The sequence below is a fragment of the Ctenocephalides felis genome, unplaced genomic scaffold, assembly GCF_003426905.1.
Source record: "Ctenocephalides felis isolate EL2017-DRISC unplaced genomic scaffold, ASM342690v1 CF-g0.4_SCAFFOLD_03571, whole genome shotgun sequence".
NCBI lineage: Eukaryota > Metazoa > Arthropoda > Insecta > Siphonaptera > Pulicidae > Ctenocephalides > Ctenocephalides felis.
The window spans coordinates 65,038,594-65,062,773 of NW_020539725.1; the positions used below are offsets into that span (position 1 = coordinate 65,038,594).

The 24,180-nt window shown below is 29.4% G+C and overlaps 1 protein-coding gene across 1 annotated transcript in view; it reads right to left on the reverse strand.

Annotated features, from left to right (window-relative positions):
• LOC113384842 (chondroitin sulfate N-acetylgalactosaminyltransferase 1) overlaps positions 1-24,180 on the reverse strand; it is a gene marked incomplete in the record, with an annotated part of 146,245 nt that overhangs the window by 19,208 nt on the left and 102,857 nt on the right. The window contains 1 exon segment of the mRNA XM_026622611.1: positions 22,296-22,500. Coding sequence (XP_026478396.1) covers positions 22,296-22,500 — 205 coding nt within the window.

Consider the following 24,180-nt stretch of genomic DNA (forward strand, 5'->3'; position numbering starts at 1 on the left):
TTCTAATATATATATATATACTAGCTGACCCGACAGACGTTGTTCTGTACTCATGTCTACAATTTTTAATTTTTTATACTAATATTTACTGCTTAGTTAAAAATAATAATTACTGTTTTTTGAATTACTATTTACACCAATATATGAGTGATGTTGAATGTAGAACTATTTCAAAAATAATGATTGTTCTCAATTCCCACAGTTAACACTTTAATTATTCATTTAACAAATATTAAAAAATGTTCAATAAAATTGTATATTAAAAATTATACAGTGCGATTTATAGAACAAATTTATTTCCAATAGCTCAATTTATTTTATTGCATTTAAGGGTTATATAGTATTTTTAGTCATACCTGTAGATGTGGATGTATAAATAATGATTTTTTGTTTATTCACGACTAAAAACATCGATTTTCCAAATTTATCACAATAAAAATGATCGTCTGCCTTTGTGATTTATGTCACAGCATAAGATACACGTGTTGAAAATTGAAATCTTTTAAAAAGGACAACAAATTCAGAAAGAATTAATATATAGCATTCGCGGTAAAGGTGCAATATCACCTTTTATTTTTTTACCCAAAATATATGCTTCAAAATGTTGCCTATAATTTTTATAATTTCGTACCATATTTTAACTGGCTTTTAGTAATTTTAATATCTAAATTACATTTTTTTCTCCAATAAATCAATATACATTATTGCTTAAGTTTATATTTGAAGTGAATTAATTTGTCAAATCATGTTCACATGTGCTCTATTCAACTTGCAATCAACAAAATTATTGCTCTGTGATTTTTTTACTGTGCTCCAATTTACTTGATATTTTGGAAATAGGCTAATCTTTATCTTATTTCAATGTTTTTAACAATTTGCACTCCGTACCATCCACAGCATTAATTGGATTATTACTCTTTTAATTCTGATTTTATCAGAACTTGTAATACACTATTTTAAATGTGATTAATGAGCTACAACTTTCTCTATCATTAATTTTACCGTAACTTCTCTTATTGTAAAACGGCGAAGTTTTAAAGGGCTCGAAAGACCTCTGGTTGGACAGCTCCTTAATTAATCATACATCTATCAATATTTGTGTAACGAAAAAATAATAAACAATAATAATTAGTCAGAAAAATACCTCGAATTTTCTTATATATATATATACTTTTATACGTATTCTTTCAGAGGTATTATGATGAGAAATTGGTTGTTTTTTTTTTTAAATGTTTTTTTTTAAATGTTTTTTTTTCATGAAATCATGAGTTTTTGAGAATCATTTGTACTAAAGTTGTGGTATTTTCTAGAATCCATCAAGATCTCTTAAACCAAGTTAATTCTAGATTGAATACGATTATTTTTAATTTTGGTGGATATGGCACTCAAAGTATTTGATTTAAATGAAAAAAAAAACATTGCATGCGTCCTTTATCTGCATGATAGCTCACTCATTTTACACGCAGAAGTACTCATTTAAAGCTTATTTTGAGCACTATAAAAACCCATTTTATATCTAGCCTAATAATGTTCCTAAAACACTATAAAATAACGATTTATTAAGATTTTAATTGATATAATTCTGTTCATTACATGATTTTCGTTAAAATGTATATTTTTGAAGGTGTTAGCAAAAAATGATGAAAAACGCAAAAAAAAACAAATATTCAGTAGCCAGTAACTTGAAAAGTATTTCGTTTTTTGAAAAACATTATTAAATATTTTTCTCGTATAATTAGTTTTTTTATCGATACCCAACGTTATTTTGAAAAAAGTAAAATTACACCACTGAAAAGAAATGTCATCCACCCGAGAAGTGGTAAAGGAGTCTAAATTGTTTTCACTTCTGAAGAGTAAGATGAACCTAGTTTCAAAATTCCAAACGAATTGGAAAATAGTAAAAATTTCAGACCCAAAGCGCTCCATTGAGTAAATATTCCGTACCCAATGACAAACATATGAATTTTTGACACAATGAAACTTCTAAATAATTTTTTTTGTATTGTGATTAGTATAGTAAGGCAAAACGACTGCAAATTGAATATGTTTGAGCGCAATCACTTATGGCTCGCTCCTTTGCGCGAATTCGTACGGCGAATCTGTTCGCAAAGTGCGCAAACAAAATTATTGCAAGCAAAAGCAAACCACGCGCACGTCAGACGCATGCGCAGACTGCATCACTTGTCAAATGCATGTTAAATTATTTGCATCTATATTAATTTAATTTTTGGCACATCTCAGCTGCTTTTCGGCATTAATAATGTAGACATTAAATTTTTCTTATTCATAATTATGAATTTATTATATTCTAATATCGCCTTAGCCTATAAGTGAATAGAAATGTTTGGCAAATGACAGTCCTCAATTGTTTTTAATGTCAAACTAAGTTTCAAATATTTTCAAGGGCAAACAATGATAAGCGGTTTTTTATAATTTTTTCTATTTATTTCTACAATCTAACTATATTTCTATGAATCAAAACATTCTAAAAAATTTCCCGAACAAACTTCAGGAAGATTCATGAAAATCCGAATTATAGTTTAGGAGGAAATATGAAACTTACATTGTTACAGAAGAATTTTATATATAAGATATATATATATATATATATATATTTCACACATATATACGTATATTATTTCTTTTTGCCTTTCAAGTCGGAAACTGAGCCGAAGAGCTCGGATAAATTATGCATCATCTTCATTATACGAAGTTTTCTTTATAGAATCTGTCGGGATATAAATTCACGCGCCCAGACAATTGTTCCAAACAATTCCGAAACAGATATGTAGTTCACCAGGGTGAAACATATATACATACATACTCAAATACATACATACAAGTATAGATATCTAGTACTTCAACTTAAACTTCCTTCTGGATTAAATTAGACCTTTTCCTCATGTCAATTTGCCACATATAAATTCTTTTATTGACGAAGTAGTTCATGCAACTTGCCTTAAGGCAAAATGACTATTAATACTCTAACTTAATACATTATCTTTTTATATATGAAAATGGAGCTCTCGATAAAATGATCCGCTAAAACTCGAAAACGGTTAAACCGATTTGGTCAGTTCCAGTCTTGAAAAAATTCGTGCTATTCAGTAGGTTGTCGGAAAGGTGAGATATTATTTCAAAATCGCGTACAAAGTTTACATTTTTAATTTGAAAATTTTTGAAGAAGCGTAATTTGAATAAAACAATGGACGGTGGCTAATTTGTCAAATGTCAAAAGTTTTTGACAGATGTTCAATTACGTTTTATAGGATGTTTTACGCGAATATTATTTAATTGTAATAAGTAGTTTTGTTCGTAGTTTTGTTTATACACAAAAACGTTATTAAACGGATCGTAAGTGTTACTAGAAACTCAAAATATCAATTTTTTTGAAATGTTAATATGAAAATGAACTTTTTGGCATATTTTTCTCAAACACGGTGCTCTGTAAGATCTCATTTGTACAATTATGAACTCATTGGTATTTATAAAATATTTTCAAGGTTATATTATTTTTTATTTGTGTTATTTAAATTCAGAACCTAAATTTGGTTATCGATCAAAGGGACATTTTGTCGAATAACATTTTCCCAGTTATAATTTCCCAGAATTTATTGAAAAATAAACAGTAATAGGGGTTAAAAATGTTCAGCACCGATGTGTCAAAAACTAGTAAAGTTAAGCATTGTTTAAAAACAATATTTGAAAGTAGAGGGAAAAAGATGTATAACCAGCTATAACCATGATTCTCATGATTTTGCTATCGGGAGATAAACGGAAATCTTTGAAAATCCATAATAAAAGTATTTTGTTCCGTTGGCAGTTTTTTAGCATTAGTTAAAAATGTAATTATTTTGTAAAATAGCTTTGAAATTAAAATAAGACATTAAACCTGTTTGGCACCTTGCCGTTCCAAGTTACCCCATCTATGGGGTGAAAAGGTCTAGATAACAAATTGTTGAAAGATATCAAAAAAGCACATTTCTACAATGATGAAGTAGTATCTGGCAGTTTTACTGAACGTAGTCAGATAATTGTTCGTTTGAAATGTGTTATTTGCTGTGGTATAATTGTTTTGGTTTTCATATTATAGTTTATATTTGTTCAAAGTCAAATTGGACCTTTGTGCCTCGTCTTATTCTACATATATACTTTTTATTAAATTTACTTTAATTCATGGTATGTTACTTGGAACTTTTCAAAAAGCAGATCAAAGAAAAAATACTGAATTCATTTTCTATCTATCCTCGCAGAAATTTGAAAATTTTGTATAAGCTCAGAAGTATTATTTACAATTATGCACAAAATCCAGAATCCAAAAAGAATCTGAAAAACTTGAAACGTAATCAATAAGTCAAAAGACCAAAAAAGACTTAGATTCGATTATACTTGCAGTTTGATTGTATTGACAAAATATAGACAAACAATTGGGTTAATTGTTTTTATAACACATCATTGTGTATAGCATTCAAACAACTAATCCTTCTACACTTAAAGTATTCATATTTTTGTTTCTCTAGAAATTGTTTAGAATATACCTTACTTAGCAAAACAACATTTGATGGGTCAGCTAGTTAATAATAAAATTCTAAGGACTAATGTATGTATTATGATAATACATACATTAGTCCTTAGGATGAGATATATATGGATAATACTATTATCCATATATATCTCATCGTTCTCTCCTCGATCTTACACTATATAACATACACCATCTCTCTCCAGCCGCGTTATGTTTTTCCTTATATCTTTCCTCTTGAAATGGTCGTTTGTGGAATTTTCAAAATAATATTTTCGCAAGAAATTTAATGCAGTTTGTGCCCAAGAGAGAGCGAACACATAAAGTAACTAACTTTGCAACGTATTTTCATAAGTCTGCTGTTAGTTGGTTCCTCCCATCTGGAGGAGACCGACCTGAGGCGAAAACACGAGCTTCTTAACGCCTTCAGAAGGAAATTGTACGTCAGTTATAGAATAGAAAGATGACAGGGATTCTCAATATGGAAATTTGATTGGGTCTTTGAGGTGTCAAAGGTAAAGGTAAAGGTAGAGAGGATTTTCTGTTTGTTGTTTGCCAAGATTGGCTTCTTATGCAAGGTAGCTGGAGGGTAGGAGAACAGATGGGATTTTTTTTCATAGTTTTGCAAATTGAATTTCATGTAATTTTTGATAATAATAGAATATGCTTTAGAAGAGAATTGTTAACTTTCCGTAGGGCAAGTTATAGTAATCGCAAAAAAATCGAAAATGAAAATTTTTATATATCTTTACGTTTCAGAGGTTTCTGAATATTTTGGCATACCTTAGGAAAAATGGATGTATGTGTGTGTGTATGTGTGTGTGTGCGTACGTGTGTGTATGTGTGTGTGTATGTATGTACGTGTGTGTATGTATGTGCGGATACAAATTTTCGTCGACGATTTCGGGAACACGGATCAACCGATTTGAATAATTAAAAAAACATTCGATTTGTATTGATAAGGAGACGTGCTGATTAGTTTTTGGCAAAGGCAGGTCTAGCCGTTCCGAAGATACGGGGCAAAAAGTGCTGAAAACGGTAACTCAGTTTTTAGGAGAACGGAGCGTCCGATTTCAATAATTCAAAAAGCATTTCACTTGTATTGACAAGATGAAGACTCGATAAAATTTTCATGAAGGTAGGTCTAGCGGTTTCGGAGATATGGAGGAAAAAGTAAAAAAATGAGCCATTTGGCGGTCAAAAATGATCATTAGACATATGTACATCAAATTATCAGATATTTTATAAAGATTTTAACAATAAGTAAACATTTTGTTAACATTCCTATGGGTTCCGTACCAATGCTTATGCGTTAGACAGCGTCGCGGCGCTTACGCGCTTTATATTTTGTCCCTATGCAGTTAAAGCAGTACGATTGCTTTGCAAAAAAAGTTCAGATCTTCCACAATATATCAAAATAAAGAAAATTTTTTTTTCAAAAAAAAAAACAAAAAAAAAAAAAAAAAAATTTTTTTTACAAAAAATAACGTGAAGCAGGAAAAGGTCTAGTAAGATATCACGTGTATTTATTTTTCGCCTAGATATTCAAAAAAAAAATACATTTTTTCGTAAATTCGAACAATTGGTTCGGATTTTTATACGTTTTATTTACGTAAATAAAATTCTAAATATCAGGATGTATCACCAAGGGGAAGGGGGGGTCCAAAAATCCCTAAAAAATCGTTCACGTTATTAATGGACGCTCTCAAAGGACTCTACTGACGTGCAAACTATTTCGAGATTTTCAAAAAGGACTCTACTAACACGGAAACTTAATCTAGATCTCACTAAAGGATCCTACTGATATTCAGTTGAATATCTAATTTAACGAAAGGACTCTACTGACGAGCAAACTGAATGAAGATATCAGAAAAAGACTCTACTGACGAGCAAGCCAGTTTTAATTTCATAAAAAGAACTCTACCGACAAACAAACTAAATGTGGATTAAGATCAAGAAGGACTCTACTGACAAGTAAACTGGTTTTAGAATTTAAAAAAGGACTCTACTGACGAACAAGCTGAATGTGGACCAGGATCAGAAAAAAGGACTCTACTGACGAGCAAACTGATTTTCAGATGTCTCAACTGACGAGCAAATTGGTTTCAGATTTAACAAAGGACTCTACTGATAAGCGAGCAGGTGTTAGATTTTACAAAAGGATTCTACTGACGAACAAATTGGTTGTAGATTTCAAAAAAGAACTCTACTGACGAGCAAACGTCAACTGATTTTAAAATTTAGAAAAGGACTAATGCCTAGCAAATTGTTTTTGGATTTTAGAAATAGGACTCTACTTACTAGCAAATTGGTCTTTGATTTTTAAAAAGGACACTTCTGACAAGCAAACTGGTTTTAAATGTCAAAAGGGACTCTACTGACAAGCAAACTGGGTTTTAGATTTCAAAAAAGAACTTTACTGACAAGCAAACTAAATAAATCACAAAAAAGGACTTTATTGACGAAAATAAATAATAAAATATAAAAAGGAACTTTAGAACTATAGAAGTAGATGAATTTAGAGAAAAGGGACTCTATTGACAATCAAAAGAAAAAAATAGATATTGAAAGGGACTCTACTGACAAATAAATCAAATAATTAAAAATGAAAAGAGACTCTACTGACGAGCAAAATAACCAAATAAATTCGATAAGAAACATTCATTAGAAGCAAAGTAAAAAAATTAATATAAAAAGACTCTACTGACAAACAAAATGCATAATAATTAAATATAAGAAGAAACTTTTCTAACGAGCAAATTAAGTAAATCACGGTAAGAAGGGACTCTACTAAAGAGCAAAATAAATCATTAAGTATGAAAAGAGACTTTATTGAGAAAATTGTAAAAATATGAAGAAGGAATGTACTGACGAATAAATTAAATAAGAAAAGGAACTCTACTGACTAACAAACTAAATTTGCGTTAGGAATAGAAGAAAAAAAATTATAAATTCAGAGTACTTTGTATTATAATTAGGAGCACAGTAGACCCTCTGTTGACATCGGAAGACATGAACAGGTTAAAACATTAGTCTTATATTTTTCAAAAAATGTTTGAGAACCTCTGGCCAATTTATTCCCGTGTTATTTTCCTCGGTCTTCTTTTGACAGTTATATTTGGCAGAAGTTGCCTTTACTTCTTGGTTTTAGTTTTGCGAAGTGGTATGCGGTATGCGGTATACTCCGGTATATCTACTATCTTACTCTTCCATCGCATTAAATTCGGATATTTAGTAGATTCTCCGACATTCTAATATTTGAAACTGGTAAATGGATAAACAAATCGGATAAGAACTTCAAAATCTATATATATATATATATATATATATATATATATATATGTGTGCGTGTGTGTGTAAAAAACATTAAAATACATCCGCGTGTCCTGAAATTCCTCTGACGTTGAACGAAGCGAATAAAATGCCGAGATAGCTAAAATGTGCTATCATACAACTTGCTGGAATAAAATTAATATTTCAGAACGAAAGAGAACATTTCATCAAGTTTATCGGTATGTATGCCTCATACATAATATAATCACTTCTAGAAGTTTATGAGATAAGGTCCAAATGAAATGCTGAAAACTAAAGTATATACGTTGGGAAACAACTTCTAAAAATTCAAAAAAATATATTTATTTATTGTAAATGTATAAGAAAGATCTTGTAATTATGTGTATTGACATTATTATCTTCATATTTGAATTATGTAAAAACCATTTCACATTTGACGTATGAGCTTAAAGCTTAAACTTAAAAAAAATTAAAAATATAAAGTTTTCACGCGGTTTTGAAATAATTTCTCACCTTTCCCACAATCTCTAGATTATCACGAATTTTTCAAGACTGAAAGTGGCCAAATCGGTTCAGCCGTCTTCGAGTTTTAGCATACCTAACATAATATCGAGCTCCATTTTTATATATAAGAAACTATATATAAAATTCATAAAATTTGATTCATAATATAAAAATTACATGTTTACATTAAATTTTATTAAAAAAATTAAAATTATATATATACTAGCTGGCCCGGCAAAAGTTATATTTCCATATAAGGTATTCGTGAACAATTTCTAGAGAATCCAAAAATTGTCATTTCGAACATTTTAAAATAGATATTTTGAGTTTCTAATAGCACTTGCGACTTGACAAATAAAATTACATACTACAATTGAAAAATATTTATCTAAAACATCCTATTGAATTTAATTGAACTTAATCTCTCAAAACCATTTGACATTTGACGTATGAACCGCCATCCAGTGTTTCATTTTGAATTACACTCCTAAAAAAATTAAAAATTAGAAGTTTTTACGCGGTTTTGTAATAATTTCTCACCTTTCCCACAACCTCTGGATTAGCACAAATATTTCAAGACTAAAAGTGGCCAAATCGGTTCAGTCGTTTTCGAGTTTTAGCATACCTAACATAATATCGAGCTGCATTTTTATATATAAGAAGATATATAGAATTCATAAAATTTGATTCATAATGTAAAAATTACAATCATTAAATTTTATTAAAATTTTAATGATTATATTTACTAGCTGACCCGCCAAAAGTTATTTTATGCTATATTAGGTATTTGTGAACAATTTCTAGAGAATCCAAAAATTGTCATTTCAGACATTTTAATATAGATATTTTGAGTTTCAAATAAAACTACATACTACAATTAAAAAATATTGATCTTAAATAACCTATTAAATTTAATTGAACATAATCTGTCAAAACCTTTCGACATTTGACGTATGAGCCGCAGGCGATTGTTTCATTTTAAGTTACACTTCTATAAAAAAAACTAAAAATATAAAGTTTTCACGCGATTTGGAAATAATTTCTCACCTTTCCCACAACCTCAGGATTAGCACAAATTTTTCAAGACTAAAAGTGGCCAAATCGGTTCAGTCGTTTTCTAGTTTTAGCATACCATTTTTTAATATAAGAAGATATATAAAATTCACAAAATTTGATTCATAATATAGAAATTAGATTTCAACATTTAACTTTATTAAAATTTTAATGATTATATATATATACTAGCTGACCCGGAAAACGTTATTTTACCATATAAGGTATTTGTAAACATTATTAGAGATATTATTTCAAAACCGCTTAAAAACTTCACAATTTATTTTTTTTAAGTTTAATTCAAAATGAAACAATAAAAATCGGCAGCTCATACGTCAAATGTCAAATGGTTTTGACAGATTAAGTTCAATTAAATTTTGTAGGATGTTTTAGATGAATATTACTTCTTTCAGAACTTGATGTCATAAACTTCTAGAAATGATTATATTATGTAAGACGTAAAGTAATTCTTTTCTGTTTTAGACTACAGACATCATTATATCATGATGAAATCTTCTTTACGAAATTGATCTTTATTGCAATTATTTTCGTATCAAAAGCCCGATAGTGTATTTTTCTGTATGGTAATAAAGAATAAAAGTTTTTCATTTAAATTGTAGCTTCGTAGAATATGGCAACAGTTCATTCCAATTATTTTTAACAACGTATCAGTCGGTTTGTGACGACCATAGTATTTTTCTCAATCCTACTAGGACACTTGTTAGCAGGAGAATTTATTTCAATATAAACCAGAGGACTTGAAAGAAAAATACTGGAAGTTTTATCTTGATTATACAAGCTTTTTCTTTATACACTCTTAATAAAAGCTAAGACTTTACTATAGCAGAACGCAAAAACAATATTTCTCCATCAAAAACTATCAGAATAACTCCATCTATCTATCCACTCATTCAAATATAAGTGATACGACTGGTTTTATTCGACATTATATTCATAATATAAGATAATATTCGTATAAAGTTATTCTGCTGAAAATTTTCTCGTCGTGGTTTTATTGCAACAAACTATAACCATTAGAATCATGATTTTTCTTCGAGAAAACCGTCGGAAGGAATCAAACGAAGCGGAATAACATCATAGAGGGGGAGCTGATGTAAAAATCCAGAGAAATAAACTCAATTTGAAATGTGTCACGATGTTTGTCCGCGATGTACTCCTAAACTACTGAACCGATTTTAATTTTTTTTTGGCTCATTGTATGCATATATATCCAACTTAGGTTATAGGGTATATGAAAAATCTCGGTTTATTTAGAAGTATTAAAATTTTACAAATTTCATTTAATTTTGACACATAGAGAGAGATAGAGATAGAAAGGAAGAGTGAACGAGAAAGCGATAGAGGGCGATGTAAGAGAGAGAAAAAACCTGTCACGATGTTTGTCCTTAATGTACTCCTAAACTACTGAACCGATTTAAATTTTTTTGGCTCATTGTATGCATATATATCCAACTTAGGTTATAGGCCATAATAAAAATCTCGGTTCATATTAAAAGTATTAAAATTTTACAAATTTCATTTAATTTTGACATAAAGAGAAAGATAGATAAATTGAAAGAGAGCAAGAAAGAGAGAGAAAGATGCTGTCACGATGTTTGTCCGCGATGAACTCCTAAACTACTAGACCAATTTTAAATTTTAGAGGCTCACCTTGTGCATTTATAACCAACTTAGGTTATATGCTATAACAAAAATCTCAGTTTATATTAGAAATATCAAAATTTTAAACAATTCATTTAATTTTGTCAGTTATAAATTTTAAGAAAACAAAACACTGCAAAATGACAGTTGTAAATGATTCTGAAAAGTTCTGGGTATTTACATTTGATTTTCTTAAGAAAGTTCATGTCACGATGTTTGTCCTGAATGTACTCCTAAACTACTGAACCGATTTTAATTTTTTTGGCTCATTGAATGCATATATATCTGACTCAGGTTAAAGACAATAGTAGTTGTATACCTGCCTACAAACCTAGCTAAATTTTTACGTCAATATATCAAACAGTCTATATTTTTACTTGTATATCTTTGTATCTGTCTTTCTGTCCACCTGTTTACCTGACTACTTATACCTAGTTATAGATATCATATATATATATATATATATATATATATATATATATCTTGATAGTTTTTTCGACGTTGAAACATATATATATATATATATACTGCTAAGAATGTGAGATATAATCTCAATTTTCAACGGGTCAGGATGTTTGTCCTAAATGTACTCCTAAACTACTGTACCGATTTAAATTTTTTTTTGCTCATTGTATGCATATATGCCCAACTTAGATTATAGGATATTAGAAATCTCAGTTGAAAATTGTATACCTGCCTACCTACCTTTCTAAAATTTCTACCTATCAATGTTTTTAACTATCTTTGCATCTGTTCCCTACGTTTATCTGTCAACCTACCTTTGTAAATTTCTATCCGTAAATGTTTTTAACTATCTTTGTATCAGTTTCCCTATCTATTTACCTGTCAAACCATTTACTACTTTGTGATATTGGTATTACCCCTAAAAATATTTCGATTGTAATCACATTAATAATAATATAGCTACTTTTAGTACTAGAATAGATACTTCAGTTCTTTAAATAACACGACGTTTTCAGATTTTTCAAATGTATAGGAATATATATGTATGTATGTATGTATAGGTATATTTGTATGGCCTATTATATAGTAACATGTTGCATAAGCTGTCACAAGTCTACACGATTCAGTGGTTGTTTCCCTGCGCTAACAAGGCGTAATCCAATTAGATTCCATGCCGCAACTTACATGTCAGTCATCACTCCGGATTTTGCCCGGAAACACGTATATATATATATATATATATATATATATATAGTCATCTATCCGAATATAAGGGCCAAATTATATATATATATATATATATATATATATATATATATTTTATATAAAATATATATATATCTATACTAGGGTGGTCCTTAATATGGATATGTACGAATTTCTTTGCGCCCAAGGGCTCAAACGCTTCCAAAGTAATAAAAAAAAATCCTCTCAAAGTTTTAGCTCTTAATATTAACATTTAGATAGTCCGCAATTCAATTAAAACTTTCGTATATTTATTATTAGGTAAATTCTTGCGCCATCTGTTATAGCAGACTTGTAATTTTGAAGGCAATTTATTACTGATAATTTGAGTGTCAAAATCACTAATTAAATAAATATTTTGATGCAAAATTAATCTTGAATAAATATTTTGTTATGGATTTAATTAGAGGTAAAGTGTTTTATAAATATTTTTAAGTGTCATAATATTTGAGTTCACAAATGCTATCACAGATGCCGCAAAAATGATATATGTTGATAATAAATATATAAAACTTTTAATTGAATTGCAGACTATCTAAATGTTAATATTAGGAGCTGAAAAATTTAGAGAATTTTTTTTATTACTTTGGAAGCATTTGAGCCATTGGGACCAAAGAAGTTCCAAAATGTGCCTACTAAGAACCGCCCTAATATATATAAGAGAGTAAATCAACATATTTATAAGTCTAGAAATCCAAATTTGCTGAACACATCATCAAAAACAGATTAAAGTATTCACAAAATAATTTTAATTCATTTTCTAAAATTTCCTAAATATTTTTTTCTAGTTTTCAATCTTTTCAAATACTTTCATTTACCTTTTTCCGGTTCTTAAATCTGGCCTAGATAGATATCATATTTTTTTGTCTTTTGCTAATATATGTTTATCGACCCGGGCGCCAAAAGAACCGGTTCGACAAACATCATGTTTGCAATGCTTTCATATTTGGTGCAATAGCAAGCAATTATCTAATATCACTTGATATCAATTTGTGATCAAGTGATAATAAAATAATTTTTCTTCACTTTCTAAAATTTCCTAAATATTTTTTTCTAGTTTTCAATCTTTTCAAATACTTTCATTTACCTTTTTCCGGTTCCTAAATCTGGCCTAGATAGATAACATATTTTTTTGTCTTTTGCTAATATATGTGTATCGACCCGGGCGCCAAAAGAACCGGGTCGACAAACCTCATGTTTGCAATGCTTTCATATTTGATGCAATAGCAAGCAATTATCTAATATCACTAACACTTGATATCAATTTGTGATCAAGTGATTTATAAATTTTTTTTATTTGAGTTCACAAATGCTATCACAGATGGCGCCAGAATTTACTTAATGACATATGTTAATAATGAATATATAAAAGTTTAATTGAACTGCGGACTATCTAAATGTTAATATTAGGAGCTGAAACATTTAGAGGATTTTTTTTTATTAATTTGGAAGACTCATTTCAGCTAATGAGTTTATATATATATATATATATATATATATATATATATATATAATAGTTTCAAAATCAGCACAAATCTCTCGATTCACTATTTCTCAGTTTTTGTTTAAACTTGCACTATATAGGTCCCTCACATGTGACGTCATGCGTACGACAAGTGGTAGAAAAAGCTTTGCATACTTTTCGAGAAAATTAAATTTTGCGAGCTTTTTCCCCGAGGAAAAGAAGCTTTTACAGCTTTTTGCCCGAGATATGAATATGCTCCGTTTCGGAGAATATAGTCGTCGAATTGTACGACTGAGCTGGGAAAGCTGAAATAATTAGAGAGCTGAGGGAAAATTTACTAGATATATATATATATATATATATATATATATATATATATTTATATACATATATATATATACTAGCTGACCCGGCAAACTCAGGTTTTAAGTTTTAATACAAATCTAAGTTCACATTAGAAATGTCAGCATTTTACAATTTTCAATAAATTTTGACACAGAGAGCAAAGAATAGACAGAGAGAGAAATAGACGGATCATGTCACAATGTTTGTGCTGAATGTACTCTGAAACTACTGAACCGATTTTAAATTTTTTCGGCTCACTTCATATATTTTTATGCAACTTAGGTTATAGGCTATATAAAAAATTATATTTCATATTAGAAATATTAAAATTTTAGAAAATTAAATAAATTTTGACAGTTGAAACATGAATTGAAAACAACACTGCAAAATGGCAGCTGACAAAATGAAATTTGGTTACGAAAAATGACACAAAAGTATTATAATCACAATTTAAAACCAAATTATAAAATATTTTATCATGAACCAGACAAAAAACAGTTTGACAGTTTATAAAAATTAATTATTTTTAGACAATTAAAATAATAATACAAATATGTAAAGAAGTAAATTTACCTATAACTAATTTAAATTCCATATCAGTTTAATGCATATGTTATATATTAATTTGTCATTCAATAATTTGTAAAAAATTAAAAACAATTGAATGAAAATTGTCAAAAATCAGACATTTGTATGAAAATCGGAAAAAAAATTTACCCGGCGTAATTTAATATGAAAATAAATAATTGATATGCCAAAAAATGACAATTATTTCGCTAAGAAAAATTAAAATTATATCATGATTATGATAAATATTGGTATTAATTGAAAAATAGTATTGAAATGTTAGTGGTCCATTATATTCAAATTTCTATCTAGTGAATTTTATCAAAGTCACAGCAAAGCGTGGCCGAGCAATCTAGAATATATATATATATATATATATATATATATATATATATACATATATACATATATTTATATATATATATATATATATATATATATATCCAAGCAAATATATATATATCCAGAAATAGACTTTAGCGGAGGCCTCAACTTTTATACGTATGACTAGTTACGTTCATCCGGGCGAAATAAAATGCTCCGGAAAAATTCCGGATATTTCCTGACTTCAATATATATAATATCCACCTTATATATTGATCTTATAACTTACAAAATTGATATAATTATTTTCAGTAATTATATTATCGTTTAATACAAACCTAATTGTTTTAAGAACAAAGTGACTTTTGAAAATCAGATTTTTTTCATTTATTTGTTTCAAAAATTATTAGTTGATAGTTACTTTGTTATATTATTTATTTTCAATCTACTTACAAGCACTATATATTTTAGGTGGTATACAATTTTCTTTACAAACTCTAAATTTTATTTTTTGCAGTAACAATAAATTCGAAGGGCTTTGTCCATAAACTTCTGATGATGCACTAGAGACATCTCGTGTCATGGACGAAATTTATTGCATCTGGTGCACTGCACTATGTTTAAAGTTTAAAAATATTAGATACACAAGGGACAATAAAGTTACTAGTAAAAGAAAAATATTTATTAGGGTAAAACAGTTCACTACCATTATCTTGGAAAAAATGTATGAAAAATTGAATAATGCTATTTTAAAGTAGGGGGCAAGAAATGTGTAACCAGACAACGTCTTAAATCAGACTACATCATGAGATGCAAAGACACATTGTAATAAATGTATTTTTTTAGTTGTTAGTTTTTTTCTGGTTATGAGCACTGTTATTTAGTTTACTATACCCTAACCGATGAAAATTATAAGACTTTATACTCAGACTATTTTTTTGATTTCAGATGCTATTTTGAAATATACAGAGTTGCTGTAGAGTATAATTATGTTGGACAATATTACACACTGTTTAATTCTAAATAAATTTGTCAAAGACATCATTCATATTAAACAAATGAATTGGAAGTTACAAGCAATAAACTAAAATTTTTCACTTTACATGAAAGTGGAACTAAGAGCTGCTTTAGATATTATAAAAAGAACTAGTATGACTTCAGATGCTATTTTGAAGTATACTGAGTCGCTGTAGGGCATAATTATGTTAGACAATATTACACATTGTTTATTTTCAAATAAATTTGTCAAAGACACAATTCATATTAATCAAATGGTTTGGAAGTTACAAGCAACAAACTAAAAGCATGCACTTTACTTGTAAGGGTAACTAAGAGTTGCTTTAGATATCTTAAAAGGAATCGAAGTAAAAATCTACTTTTTGTACTAGTATGACTTTAGATGCAATTTTGAAGTTTAGCGAGTTGCTGCAGGGCATAATGATGTTGGACAATATTATATATTGTTTAATTCTAAATAAATTTGTCGAAGACATCATTCATATTGAACAGATGGTTTGGAAGTTACAAGCAACGAAATAAAAATAAGCACTTTACACACAAATCATCGTATAAAAACGATCAGGTGACGAATTTGGGAATGTGGTAAAAAAACATTTCTGCAAGGATGAATTAGTTGTGAAGTTTACTGGATTTTTTCTTATAGCACGTTTTTCGCATAGTACTTTTTAAAAATATATGGCTATATTTTTTTCTTTTTTTATTTTATTATTATATGATGTTTTTTTATGGGCCAACTGGATAACTCCAATTACAAAATTCATAATCCCAATCCCACTATTAATTATCTTTCCATCCTTTACAAATTCTACTATTTTACCATCCGTTATCTGTTTGATTACGAACTTTGTTAAAACGATGATGACGCATGTGTGACTTCACTCGGGGGATTCCCCTGAGACATATTTATGACGTCTAGTGCGGCAGTAAACATGAAACAAGCCATAGAATGTGTCTAGAGTTTAAGGGAAGGCAAACACTACTATGATGATGAATGATAGTTTCAGATGAGAAATGTACAGAATTATGCAGTTTCTGGGTTGTTGATGCGTGCATGTTGCTTGTGACGTTTGACGTCGACTTTGGAGCAAATATTAGGGATAGGGTAATGGAAGTTTGGGTAATGTGGTAAGAACTGAGATTAAAACGTTAGGTATCAGAATTGTATCTTAAATCAAGTTTGTGAAACTCTGAAACTAAATTGAGTAGGCAATTCTGCCCTGTTTATGCAACACCATGTTATCCTTCTTTCTTGGTACTAAAAAATATCAATCTATTTACAATGCGATCAGGCGCATTTCACACAACAGTATGCGTATCACAAAGATGCAGTTATAACATTCATTCCAGGTTTGTTTATATATAAAATACGCCTGATCGCAATGCAAATGCAAAGACATATTCAATGTTTTTAGTACTAAGATCGTGTTGCCATGACAACAAGAAAGTGTTGCCATGACAACAAGAAAGTGTTGCCATAACAACGCTATATTGTCGTCTATTATATAAAAAATTATATAAAATATTATGCCCTAGGCAAATTGGAAGTATTTTACAGTTTTTCTTAAAATTGGTATAAATTATTAATTTGTTTTATTCTATTTTTGTCCATTTGAATGAAAACTGATTCTGCAAAACGTCTCATATGTATTTATCTCATGACAGGGTAGTATCCAAAATGAAATTATCATTATAATTTTTTATATGATTAGTGCTAATAGTTTGATTAGTTATTTTCAAAGTTGTTGCAGTGTTTTTTCAGACGTTTTTTTTAGATGCTGTTTTATTTCACCTATATAAATTGCATCGCAATCTTTACAATCAATTTTGTATAGTATATTGACTATACAAACAGGATAAAGATTTTTAATATAAGGGTTTACACATGCTTTACGATTGATTGTGAGAATGTGAGCTTGTAAGTGTTTTTATTCGTTACTCCAAATTTTTGTTAAAAAACTATCAAGTATTTTCACCATTTTACAATCCTGATAAAATGCGCCAAATTTTGATAAAACTTGCTCACACATAAAGTGTAAAAGTGCATTTTTTTTAAAAAAAAAGTGCTTCTCAATGTTGACCGATTTTGAAAATGCAAGTTCAGGGTTCATCAAAAAGTCTGAATTCTTGAAAACTTGAGGCAATTGTGTCAATTTTTTAGACTGTAGTTTTGAAAATGTTATTTACGGTTACGGTTCCAAAGTTTAGATAAACAAAATTAATAAAAATAGACCACAATAACCAAAAACTTGGTTACATTTTCACCCAAGCACTCCATAGGTCATAATAGATCAATACAACTATCATAGTTGACGTTGAGTTCTGGGATACTCTGTGCACAATTCAAGCGCCTTTTACTTATATGTATTTTTCATATTTCTGTTTTTTTTGTTCAGATATATGTGACAAAATCTTCAGAACAATACATTAAAAAATGTATAAAATCAAATAAAAAAAGTTTATAAAATCAAATATTTTATCGGTACTATTTGTCTCCCCTATATTGCAAAACTTTACCCAGTTCGGCAAAAAAACTTTTTAATCATGCACATTATTTTGTAAATTCATAAAAAAAACAATATAACATAAAAAATCGATTGTAAAGATTGCAATGCAATTTATGTGGGTAAAACAAAACAGCAATAAAAAAAAAACTGAAAAAACACGGCAACAAAATATTAATTTTATAAACCACTTTTAAGACAAACTGTAAAATACTTTGAATTTGCTAAATTATACCCAAGTGCCAATTTTTTGCTAAAATTGGTGATAACATAGCGTTAAAAACATTGCAAGGAAGAATGTTATAACTATTAAAAAAAGTGCTTGAAAAACACTACAATAACTTTAGAAATAATAATAACTTATCATATAAAAAATTATAATTATAATTCCAATTTTGACATTGCTGCAGCACTTTCTCATGAGATAAATATATCGCAGAGACGTTTTGTAGAATCAGTTTTCATTCAAATGGACAAAAACAGCATAAACAAAAGAAATGATACTACTTCGCTTTGTGAAAAATTTCAACTATATATATATATATATATATATATATATATATATATATATATGCATATGATGTACAGTTATGTATATACCTATGTAGTAACTTCTATACATATCGTCTAGTACCATCAAATTTACGACTGTTTGACTATAAACTTAACTAACTCAACGATGTTGATTCGTGTATAACATCATGTTGAACTATACGCACAATACATAGTCTTGACATGAAATTTCAAGTCAAATTGCACGGAAATATTCTCTAGATCATAGGAGCTTTCAAAATCTCTTTGAATCCTGCCAATATTTTTCAAGAAGTTTTCTATATATTTTATGGCCAAATTTAAGTTGTTTCAAACAATTGGTGGTCGGTGGTGAGAAATGCATATCCAATATACCTTCCTAGTTTCGCTATCTCTCGAGACGATACCGTCGTCGTCGTTCGGATAGGTTTGCTGTTCTGTGCTGAAATGTATTCAAATTCCTGTAATAAATTAGATAGTCGCTTCTATAATACTGCTGCCAGCAGCTAGCTATGTTGCTGCTAGATAGCTTTAAGGAAGCTATAGCACAACCACGGATCATTATAGTTTTAGTCACATGGATAACTAGATATACATATGTATAAGTAGATACATATGTATACATATTGATGTGTGTATTTATGTGTGTGTATGTGTTTGTGTGTGTGTGTATAATCGCATATCGAACATCTGACATCGACGACTTAATGCAAATTGTTTCGGAGCTTTCGGCTCTGCGGTGTATTCTGTTAACTTACGTTTGCACAATACGTTGTAGGGGTTCCCGAGGGATGATTGATACGAAATTGAATGTATTTTCAGCAATTTTAGATCAAACTAGTAGTATATGGCATCGTGCCTTAGGGCAAATTACTAAAACTTCCAGCACCGCAATAAAATATTCGAGGAATTTTAATAAATGCTATAACCTTCATTATTTTCAGTATCCTGTTATATCTGAATTAACACCATCATAAATCATAAATCAATTTATCTCCAGAACATTAACAATCGTCATTTCATTTCGAAGTCAATTTCAAAAAAATAGTTGCCTACTAATTTGCACAAAATTGAAAAAGTGCTCCCAGTGCTTACCTTGGCGGCATTTTCATATTTTTCAATAGTTTTTTTCACAAAATTGAAAAAGTGCTTCAGTACAAATGCAGTCTAAACGCACTTGGATAAACATTTGTACCAGAGTGGCGCTTAGACTGTGCTTAGCCTGGGCAAATTTTAGAATTTTTAACTCAAAATTACATTTGTTTAATTTATAATAAATTAAAAAAAATTCTCCTGTACTTTGCAAGCGGCATTTTTGCATTTTCAATAGTTTTCACAGAATTGGAATATATTTGCACCAGGTTGATACTTAGACTGTGCTTAGTTTGGTTAATTTTTTAAATTTTCTTGAATTTTACTCAATTTTTTTTGAACCCAAAATTTACATTTCTATAATTTATATATTTAGAATTAAATATTAATATGCTAATCATTGTCAATATTTAAAAAAAAAAATTTTTGAAAAAAAAAATTAAATTTTGAAATTTGAAACAAAATTGAAATTTTGAGGTAAAAAAATATGCCGTTCCCAATAACTATTCGTTCTTATCAATGTCAATCCAAGCAAAATGTTTTGTGAATTATTCAAATCGGATGCTCCATTCAATCAAAAACCACAATTTTTTGCACATTTAGCTTCGTATCTCCGAAACGGCTGGGCCTGCCTTTGCCAAAAACTAAGCACCAATTCTCCATATCATTACGAATTAAATGTTGTTCGAAGCATTCAAATCGGATGCGCCGTTTTCTCAAAAACCATAATTTTTATTTTATGCACTCTTTGTTTTGTGTCTTTGAAACGGCTGGACCTGCCTTTGCCAAAAACTAATCAGCACGTCTACCTATCAATAGGAAGCGACTATTTCGTGAATCATCCAAATTGGTTGAGCCGTGCTCCTGAAAACGTGAACAAAAATTTGTATCCATACACACACACACATACATAAATTTTCTCTAAGGTATGCCAAAATGTTCAGAAACTTCTGAAACGTAAAGATCTATAAAAATGTTCATTTTCGTATTTTTTGCAATTATTAGAACTTACCATACGGGAAGTTAATTAATATCCCAATCATTGTCGATAATCAACAAAATATAACTTTTGGAAATAAAAAAAATATAAACTTATGATATAAAAAAAGTCCCAAGAATTAATTGTTTAAATCAGATGCTTTGTTCTATGAATTTACTACTATTTTTTGTACATTTAGCTCTGTATCTCTAAAACGGTGGACGAAAAATTGTATCCACACTAAACACACACACACCATACATCCATCTTTTCTTAAGTTTGCCAAAATGTGCAGAAACTTCTGAAATGTAAAGATATGCAAAAATTTTCATTCTCATTTGGACGATCACGGTAACTTGCCCTACCGAAAGTTAATACTAGAAAAAAAAATTATATTGAACAATCATCAGACATCAAAGTAAACTAGTGGGGTGTATGGCATCGTGCCGTAAGGCAAATTGCTGGAACTTCCCGTACCGTAACGAAATGTTCGGAGAATATTTAATGTTTTCAAATAGATTATTATTATTATTGTAACAATGTCTAATATTTATAAGAATTATTTAAACTGAATTGCAAAGTTGAAATTATTTTAGAACTATAGTCAGAATTAAAAATAAAATCTGAATTATTTTCGATATAAAAAAAATTTTTTTGAAAAAAAAAAAGTTGGGACAAAATTTTTTTAAGAAGTTAAAAATAATCAGCCTGGTTGTTTTTGTACATGGAAACTTTAATTCGATCCAAAGTACGCATGCTTTACTCAAACATGTCTTAAACAATGTCTTCTACTTCAATCTAACTTTGCATTTCCGAAATCTTGCCTAATTTGTTCCTTCATCCGCGTCCAACTTATTTGTGCATAGTAGTTGTTTACTGGGGAATCGGATAGACATTAGCGAGTTAAGTAATTAAAAACTTTCGAAACTTCTCTGATTAGTATTGGCTAAAGTATCGAAACTTTGCGCTATCTTCAATTTCTAAAGGCAACTTTGACCGTTTTATGCTGACGACGTTAGGAACAACTTTCCGAACCACAGTCGAGCGATAATTTCACTTGAAAGTTCAGTAAATCGGTAATCAAATTTCTGGGAAGGTAATAAAAATTTTTGTTTTCTAACCGAGTGCAACTTTCAGATGTCTCTTTAATAACACATACGTGAAGTTAAATTTTATCCAAAAATATAGGCTTTTTGACATAAATTAATCATTTAATCATTTAATTACCTGGGTCATCGACGTTCTGTTGAAGTCCTCCTCCGGGGACATCAAAATTTTCGCTGGCAGAACCTTTACTTGGGCCGGTGCCTGCGGGTGCCTGTGTGTCGCCTGCAGGGCCACATCTGCTCAACACCAATAATGATATTAGGGAAAAGGTGAACGCAAGGGCCAAGAGCCGGGCGAAGGGCCGAGTGGCACTGTGGGCCGCGTTGAGTCTTGGCGACATCGCCCTGAAAGAAAAAAAAATTGGTGTAAGTGAAAATCTGAAAATTTGTTGGTATTATGAGTATTTGAAGACATAGGTAACTAGTAGTGTATGGCATCGTGCCTTGAGGCAATTTGCTCTAACTTCCCGTATACGAGGAATCTCAAATGTTTCCAAATAAATTGTTATCAAAATTGTAACTTGCATTATGTGTGGTATCTTGTTATATCTGTATTAACACTGTGAGCAAATCAATTGTAAATCATCAATCAATTCATCTCTTAAAAACCATCATTTCATTTTTATTTAATTTAAAAAAAAAACAGTTGCCTAATTTACACAAAATTGAAAAAGTGCTCCCGTATAGTCACAGTCCAAACGCATTTGCAAATAATTCTGTGCGACATTTTCACTTATAGTGTGATTTGCTTGGCGGCATTTTCAAATTTTCAATAGTTTTCACAAAATTAAAAAAGTGCTCTGTAGAGCCACATTATAACGCAGTTGCCGGAACATTTGTACCAGGTTGTCACTTAGACTGTGCTTAGTCTGGGTAAATTTCAAATTTTCAACCCAAAAATTACATTTTTATAATTTACATAAAATTGTAAAAGTGCTCCAATACACGAAACAGTCTAAACGCACTTGGAAATATATTTGTACCATGGGGTCGCTTAGACTGTGCTCTGGGTAAATTTTTGAATTTTTGACCAAAAAAATTAGATTTCTATAATTTATATATCTAGAATTAAAATTAATATACGAATTATTTTCGATATTCAAAAAAAAATTTGGAAATAAAAAAAAAATATTTTGAAACATAAAAAAGCCTTTACCAGAAATTAAAAGTTTCTTCGAAAGTTACTATTGAGAAAATGGATCATCAGGAAATATTTATACTAGGATTTTTCAGGAAATATTTATAAGGGGAAAAGGACTCTACTGACAAGCAAACTAGAATTCTATGTGAAATATTTATAGTATAGTATATAGATAGATTCTATACAAGAAAAGATTGAATTCTTGGAAAATAATACCTACTAAAAAAGGACTCTACCTACAAGCAAACTAAAACACTACTTACGAGCAAATTAGATTTTTTGGAAAATATTTATGTAGTAAAGGGACTCTACTGATGAGCATTCTTACAAAGTACAAGTAATATCGACTATGATTAAGATATTAATTTTAATTCTAGTTATATAAATTATAGAATTGTAATTTTTGGGTTAAAAAAATCAAGAAAAATTCAAGAAAATTCAAGAAAATTAAAAAAATTCCCGAAGCACCACTGTCTAGGTAACAACCTGGTACAAATATATTTGTAAGTGCGTTTAGACTGATCCTATACTGGAGCACTTTTACAAATTTATATGAATTATAAAAATAGAATATATTTGAGTTGAAATTCGAAAAATTACCCTAACTAAGCACAGTCTAAGTAACAACCTGGTACAAATGTTTCGCAAGTACGTTTAGACAGTTTCTGTACTGGAGCACTTTTCCAATTTTATGTAAATTTGAGAAATGTTTTGGGATATAATACTAAAAGGGACTCTACTTACAAGAAAACTATAATTCTTTGGGAAGTAATACTAAAAAGGCACAATTTACGAGCAAATTAGATTTTTTTTGAGAAATATTTTTATATACGAAAAGGACTCTACTGACGAACAATGTTTCCTA